The sequence below is a fragment of the Lupinus angustifolius genome, unplaced genomic scaffold (genome assembly GCF_001865875.1).
Source record: "Lupinus angustifolius cultivar Tanjil unplaced genomic scaffold, LupAngTanjil_v1.0 Scaffold_162_1, whole genome shotgun sequence".
Classification (NCBI taxonomy): Eukaryota; Viridiplantae; Streptophyta; class Magnoliopsida; order Fabales; family Fabaceae; genus Lupinus; species Lupinus angustifolius.
In genome coordinates, this window is record NW_017728885.1 from 616548 (window position 1) to 624795 (window position 8248).

The window sequence follows — 8248 nt, forward strand, 5'->3', positions numbered from 1 at the left end:
ACCCTATCTGAAAGTAATTGGATTAATAAGAATCAACCCCACACATCATTCCATTACTTTCAAACAAAGAAGAGGAAGGATTCTAAGAGGAACCATTTAACTTTCCTAGCAATGTGAAAAATGAGGTTAGTGGTTTAGCTAGACTTTAAATAGAGCCAGACCAGGTTTGATTTGGATATAATAATGGTTGTCTCTGTTGGACTGAAGCTAAAACACAGCTGTTGAACAAGATATAGTGGCATAATAGGCATCACTGGTGGTGGTTGCTAACTGGCGACAAGAGATTGCTGGGGTGAAGATTATGGGAGAACTAGAACACGTGAGAGACTTTGGGTCAAGCTATTAGGTCAACATGTGATTAAGGTTTTGATCGGTAAAGTTTTTACAATGTCTGGGGTCTGGCTGATAATTATGATCTATATATAAAAACATGTTAGTATAAAAAAATAGTGCCCAAATAAATATTATATATATTTCAGATAAGGAAATAAATATTATATATAAAAACTATACATGAGTTAACATTAAGTATAGAAACTTACTTGGCTACTTGACGTAATGGTCTTAAGGCAGGTGCATATAAGTCATTACATATGCAAATCACCTATATTGAAAACCAATATCATCATCGCTGCAATTAATTTGTCTATTGAACAACGTATGATGATATGAACACCCAAAACTTACAGGTCTTGACAGTGATGCTGTTTTCCGCCCCTTCTTTGACGATTTCCTTCCTTGTTCTTTGCCCAAACTTTGCTTTCCTCCATCAGGCTTCTTTTCAGCAGAAATCTGCATGATTTAGATTGAATTGAGATTTATGAATTCCTTATGACAAAAATGCTTTACAGACCCTTGTAACTACTCTGACACTTTTCCTAGAGTTAGAAGACACGGATCCCAAATAGTTTATTACCAGCATTATATTATTTGAAAAGAAAATTATAAATGGGTCTTGATAATTTACTGGCAAGTTACTCAATAGAGAAGGTACATGGGTTCTCTCAGAACCTAGAAAAATTCATGGACAACACAATACTTTTTTATAACAAAACGTAAGCAATTATTTATGGCAGTCACGCTGTTCAGAGCCCATATATCCAATTTTACCCTCTTAAAATGCATTAACTCTGCTCTATAGCCATTCCAGCTAAGGATAAAGTTAAAAGCATAAATCCTAATCTTTAAAACGCGGAATAGGACTAGAGAACTACATTCAGTTATATACTGTTAAAATATCTGTTAGGATATCACATCTTAGAATCTCAAGAGTATTCTGACAAATCAAATCTTATCAAACCCACAATAACCAGTCTATAAGTTAAATCCAGTTTTTCAATTCTATTGGTAATGATGAGTGGATGAAAAGTGTACACAGCTGGTCAATGAATTATTCACACTAAGACAATGTCAAACTAATCTTCAATGGTGAAGGTTTGCATAGACACTTCACTTAAAAAGATAGATCAACAATGGCATATAGATATCACTAACCATCTTTAAAAGAACCTCCACAGCACCTTTGCCATCACCAAGGGCTCCATCAATTTCATCCACCACCTGAAAAGGATAGGCAATAGACAAACATTTTCATACCAAGCATGACAATATGATACAAAGTGAAAATACTAAAAGTAAGTAAAAATAATACCAGGCATTTTGGCCTAGAACTGGACAAGACAGAGTTCATCTGAACCACGTCAAGTATTTTGGATTCAATTGTTGATGCAGAACGATCATCACTGGCATTGACCTACAAGATTCAAAACTCATCTTTGGTATATCAAAATTTTCCGGGTAAGAGAGGGCAGGCAATGACGCAAGGGAGGAGAGACAGATTTAGTAACAGCAACCAAACTGAAGCAACAAGAGTTATTGGAAGTTGGAAGCAATGTGATAAAAATCGTAGATGACAAATATGGTGCAACACCATCAAGCAGTTCCTCTCAGCCATGTGCATTAACAGAAACATAAAGAGAAAATCACTTCTACAGAATGAATACATCACGAAAGGAAAGGAATTTAGGATCTAAATTTATTATAAAACCACTAACAAATTTAGTCAACCAAATGATACTTAATGCATAGAAGATGAACTAGAATATTAAAATTTATCACCATAAAGAAATAGAGACTATAAGCCCATGATTCTTCACATATGGTAGTATAAAAAATACCTCCACGGCATGATATCCACAATGCCTAGCAGCTACATGGGCAAGTGTTGTTTTTCCAAGGCCCGGTGGTCCACAAAGCAGAAGTATCTGTAATCATTATTAAAATTCAGTTACATGTGGGATTCAATACTAATCATCTGACAATAGAGTTGTTAAAAGGCGTCAAGAACGTATATGCATAAATTAAATGAATGCATCACATAGCATGTAAGGACTAAAGGGTGATAATAGCGCAAATGAATGATGTTTTGTGAACAAGGATCAAAATGATTATACCAATAAAAATTCTAGAGAGAGAAAACTACAGTTCATGAAAATAAATGCTGAATACATTAGCATTTGATTTGGAGGACGTTAAGCATTGTTTATTGCAAGAACTGTCATGATCAGAAAGCAGAAGTTTATTGCAAGAACCATCATATGATCAGAAAGCAGAAGCTTATTGCAAGAACTGTCATATGATCAGAAAGCAGAAGTGGAAAATGCTCAAATGGAAGATGAAGGAAAAATGCAGTTTCTAATGTATTTATGCTCCAACTCCAAAAATGCTTAATTTAAGTACAAAGCTGCTTTCCAAAACCATCCATAAAAAAACATGTATTACATTACCTTCATAGCTATTTTTTTTGTACTACCAAGGGTATCCCCTCACTTTTTTGGGTAAGGAACTAATTCCTTTCAGGGTTCATGGCTACCCCTCCCAACAAGTGTCGCTCCCAGGAATTGAACCCTTGACCTTGGGGATTCAATGGGGCCTTACACTACTAGACCAACACCTTGTTCATAGTTATTTGTTAGGACCCAACCATTATCTCCCCCTTCCCTTCTTCACATAAAACTGACACAAGTGATAATGCACAACTACCAATTTGTCACTATTGTACATTTAATTCCCCAAAATGACATTATATCTTAAATGCATGATATTATCACAAATGCATATATATCAGTGTAAGAATAACCATTTGGCTACAAAGATCATTAATCAAGCAATTCTCAAGAGGAGAATGCAATCAGGAAATTCTTATAGATACCTTCTGTTCTGGTGGACCAGTACTCCTTGACTTCATATTCCACGTGTCTTGAATGCTCTTTGAATTACCGCTGTCATCCACACTCCTAGCATTTCTATACTTGTCACTGCTCCATTTGGATCCTCTGTTTATCCTAGAAAACTTTGAATCAAAAGATTTCTGATTTTGGGAAATAGAAGAATGGCGTTTCAAGGCAGATAAAACATCATCTGATGTACTTCGAATTTCAGATCCAAACACATTAGAATCCCATTGTTTCAACCACAAGAGTACCTTCGTAGACAACAAACATCAGTTAATCAATTAATGGTGACAAAAGCCAAGTCAAGGAAGCCAAAGCTTTCAACTAAAACATTTAAATTAATGGTTTTCAGAGCTAAACAAGTACCTCACGATTTGTCTGTTCATCACTAAGAAGCTCAGTAAATGATTTTGGAGCATATTTATCTACCCAAAGTTGCTCATGGACCACTCTTGTTTCTGGAACTTCTGACACACTTTGGCACTCAGAACTAGCTTCCAAAGTCTTCAGAATCATGTGAATAAGCATTAAGAAATATCATAAATCATGTCTGATAAACAATTTTAGATGTTTTCGAAGCAAGTAATGAACTACCGCAATGCAAACTGGGAATAGGCAGTTATAAATTCAAACCTTGGTGAAAGCTTCATGCTCCCATCTTTCAAGTAAAACACCAATTGGCTCTGAACTAAGACCTGTGAGCAATAAAAAATGTTATCCACAGCATGAAATGCTAAATTTTGAGAATATAGCACAGCTCTGAATATGCATGTAACAATAATACTGAACTTCAATTGCTATCATATATGGGCATGGTCTTAGGCTGAGTTGTCTAGCATTTATTGAATGGTAATGGTAACTTCATAATAAATGGTCAGCACTAAATACCCATCCCTAAGAAAAATGTGCCCTCGTTCCAAAGAAATGCTAAACACATCCCTGAGAATATCAAATACCAAATATCAATCAAAATAGTCATTTTCATTACAAATTTTGGGTACACATCTTCTTATGGAGGACTATCTCAACCAGCATTTGAGATTCAAAGAAAGTAACGAACTAATTTTTCATGAACTAAATTGAGGGAAACCTTTTTCTCAAACAAATTTAGATATTTACTCAATGCTCAAATTCAATTGAAAACAACCACAATCGAATGAAACATCTGTTATTCCTTTCTTCTTCTTTTTAAACTTTTTTCCACATATTCTCATAGACCAAACAACAAACACATGAACAACAAATTGCACAAATACAACATCAAATAAAACCCTACCAGCACCATATCCACTACAATCCATCTTCTTTAACCGCTCCTCCCCTGCGAACCGATCCATCTTCGCATAAACCCTATCACCACCAGGCGCAGTAATCGGCATACACTCTCCATCAATCTCCGACGCGTACCTGGACACCATCTTCTCCTTCACAAACCTCACCTCCTCCGCCGCAACAGGAGGCGGCGAGTACCGAAGCCAATCATCCTCTTCCGCCTCAGCCGCAACAGATGAATCATCAACCCTAACTCTCTTCCCATCCAACGGCACCGGAAGTGACACATCATCGGGAGAATTCGAACGCGAACGCTTATAGCCGTTGGTTTGGGGCTCGGAAGGAACAGTGAGATCTATTAATTTCGGCAATTGCGGTTGTGGTTGCGGTTCAGTTTCGTCGATGTATGGGTAATAGTCTTGCTCATCTTGTTCGAGGAGTTGATAATTTGATTCGAGTAATTCGAGTTCTTCAGGGAGAATGTCCATATCTGAATCCATGTCCATGGTGTTTCTGTTGTGTTCAACAGTGGTGCGTTCTGTGATGTGAGTGAGGCGTCAAATACAGAAAGAGCGGCAATAGGATTGGTTTTGGCGGGAAAACAATATGAATAACATTTTTTTCTAACTTTATCATAAGTAACTAATTTAGGCCCATTGTTCCTCTTAACCGGCATCGCTCATTGAAATCGAAATTTGACTATTAACATAGTTTAATATTTTGGAATCTAATAAGACATTACCTCATTAGTTGTTTAACATGCCAAGTTTAGAATCTAAAGTATGGAATGGTCCTGGTGAAAAAGACTTAGTGAATAAATCTACAATTGGCAGAAGATGGATTGTATGATTTTGAACTCTCTCGAACCACATGACAATCAATCTCTATATGTTTGGTTCCTTCGTGAAATACTGGATTGGCTGCAATGTATAAAGTTGATTTGTTATCACAATAAATGCTAACAAGAGCTGAATGCGTGATACCAAAGTCTCGGAGGAGGGAAAGGAGTCATTAAGCTTCACAAGAGGCTATAGCTAGTGCTTTATGCTCTGCCTCTGTAGATAATCTTGAAAGTGTATTTTGATTCTTACTCTTCCATAAATTTAATGATAATCCTAGATAAAAACACCATCCTATGATTGCTTTATGTGTGTGCAGTCAGGCTCCCCAATCTGAGCCTGAGAAACCTTTAATTACTATTGTGTTTGAGCAGGGAAAGAAAAGTCCATTTCCTAGTGAGTTCTTAGGGTTAGTTTGGGAGTTGAATTTTGGAGGGGGAGGAAGGGAAAGCTTGAGAGCCATGAAATACACTTGTGAGATGGCTCCCAAGCGTTCTCTTTCTCCTCCAAAACTCAACTCCCAAACTAACCCTTAAGGTATCTCAGAATCATATGTGTACTGGTTTGATGAAGGTGAGTGGGAGCTACTAAATATTGGCTAATAATGTCAATTGGATATGAGATATCCGGACGGGTGTCAGTGAGATAGACTAGTTTTCCTAGCAGCCTTCTGTAGGAGGAACCATTAGACATAAGGTCCCCTGAATTAGCATGGAGTTTAGTGTTGTACTCCATGGTGTGGAAATAGGTTTTGAACCAAGAAATTCAGTTTCTTGTAATAAATATAGTTGTATTTCCTCTAATATAGAGCAATCCCATGATTGGATCTGGCTATCTCCATGCTCATAAAGAATTTGAGGGCTCTAAGATCTTTAATTTTAAATTCTTTGTCTAACTGAAGCTTGGTTTGTGTGATCTCTTGAAGGTTATTTCCAGCAAGGATCAAGTCATCTACATAAACCAGTATAATTGTAAAGCCGAAATGATTGGATTTTATGAACAAGGAATGGAGATAGCCAAAAATGATTGGATTTCATCTACATAAACCAGTATAATTGTAAAGCCGAAATGATTGGATTTCATCTACATAACCCTTATTGTAGTCATCTTCACAACTGGGCTGAAGGTATCCAAGTAGTCAATACCTTCAATTTGTGTGTACCCTTTTGTAACTAATCTAGCAAGTATCTCTCAACTGAACTATTTGCTCTATGTTTGATTTTATAGACCCATTTACATCCTATTGTCCTTTTATCAGATGGTAAGGGTGTTAGCATCCAGGTGTTGTTCTTTGCTAGAACATCCAATTTTGCGTTCATGGCATCTATCCAACACTTATATTGAACTGCATCATGGTATTGAGTTGGTGTATGGGTAGTGGAGATAGCTAGAGAGAAATGTTTGTGAAATGAGGATAGTCTGTTATATGTAATTGTTTTTTAGATAGGATATCTAGTTTTTGAAAAGGGAATTGAGGCTAAATTGGTTATGAGAGTGCAATGATAATCCTAAAAGTAGTGAGGTGGCCTTCTAGGTCTAGTAGAGTGTCTAATATTTGAGTTTAGAGAAGGATTGGAAGTATTATTTGTATTATCAGTGGGCTGATTTTTTATCAAGGAGGATGGAGCTTTGGGCATGAGGTTTTGTGTTAGGAATAGACATTGTAGGAATAAGTTGTAAAATATAGGGATGATAATTGAAAGGATCATGCTGAGTGATGTAACACCGTGATTTTCTATGCGCGTTTTATTAATTATTTAATTGATAAGCGATTAATTTTAGAAATTAATTGGTACTGATTTAGGCTAAACCTCAGTTGAGTTTTAGTCTTATATTGTGACTTCCTAATTTATGGTAAATTTTCATATTTTTTTAAGACTGAAAGTCTTCGGGCATCTTTTGGGCCCAAATTCACCCTAAGTTCGGCTCAAAAGGTGATTTTGAGTTATGTAACTCGGAATCGAATTCCGATTTCTCCATTGGCTTCGAAATATTATTTCGAGTCAAAATAGACAAGTTTGTCTATAACTCATCTCTAGATATTTTTCACTCCGAAATCCATGTTTCGACATTCTAAACGGGAGATTTTTAATCTTTGGCCGAGTTTTAATCGACAATACTCGGACATGGATTTAATCACGAGATTTCATCGCATTATTCACATCACCATCCATGAGTTAAGTTTGCTTGTTGAAGAAGCAAAAGTACATTAACTTGCACAATCCCCAAACCACTCATTACATCATCAAGATTTTGGGGCCCCAAAGTCTGATTTCCTCTCTATAAAGGCAACCTTTGGCCTTGAGAGAGAACATTTTGCTCTCCTCATTTTCTCATTTATATCTTAAGCATTTCAAAGAGATTTCAAGGTATTTCTCTCCTTGTTTTCTCAATCTCCCACATACATCATTATATAGTTATCATTTTTTTGTTATCTTATGCATGTGGCTGTTTTTCTTCTTAATGTTTTGGATCCAAGTATTTTGTTGTTGTTAAACCATGTAAAGCTTGATTTTTCCACTTGTTTTTTCCTTGAAAAACCATAACTTTGAACCAGTGTAGAATAGTTTATTTTTCTATTTAATGCTAGAAAATATAATGTTGGAGTTTAATATGTTTAAAGGTAATGATTTGTACATCAAATGAACTTTTGAAGAGTTTTTAAACCATGTAAAGTTTGGATTTTTTCACTTGTTTTTTACTTGAAAAACCATAGCCTTGAACAAGTGTAGAATAATTTATTTTTCTATTTAATGCTAGAAAGTATAATATTGGTGTTTGAATATGTTTAAAGGTGATAATTTGTACATCAAAATAACCTTTAATGTGTTTAATGATAAGTTGAAAAACCAAAACTTTTCCTTGCCATTGGGTCTAAATCGTGGCCTATATGTGTGTAGGAAA

General features: G+C 35.8%; 1 protein-coding gene across 1 annotated transcript in view; it reads right to left on the reverse strand.

The window, feature by feature from the left end:
* Positions 1 to 5113, reverse strand: part of LOC109342058 (chromosome transmission fidelity protein 18 homolog) — an 18325-nt gene extending 13212 nt beyond the window's left edge. The window contains exons 1-9 of the mRNA XM_019580039.1: positions 4510 to 5113; positions 3867 to 3928; positions 3600 to 3737; positions 3212 to 3484; positions 2178 to 2264; positions 1652 to 1753; positions 1495 to 1560; positions 688 to 792; positions 543 to 604 (exon numbers count right to left, since the gene is read on the reverse strand). Coding sequence (XP_019435584.1) covers positions 543 to 604; positions 688 to 792; positions 1495 to 1560; positions 1652 to 1753; positions 2178 to 2264; positions 3212 to 3484; positions 3600 to 3737; positions 3867 to 3928; positions 4510 to 5011 — 1397 coding nt within the window. The 5' untranslated portion in view covers positions 5012 to 5113. The remainder of the gene's footprint in view (positions 1 to 542; positions 605 to 687; positions 793 to 1494; positions 1561 to 1651; positions 1754 to 2177; positions 2265 to 3211; positions 3485 to 3599; positions 3738 to 3866; positions 3929 to 4509) is intronic.
* Positions 5114 to 8248: the final 3135 nt, after the last annotated feature.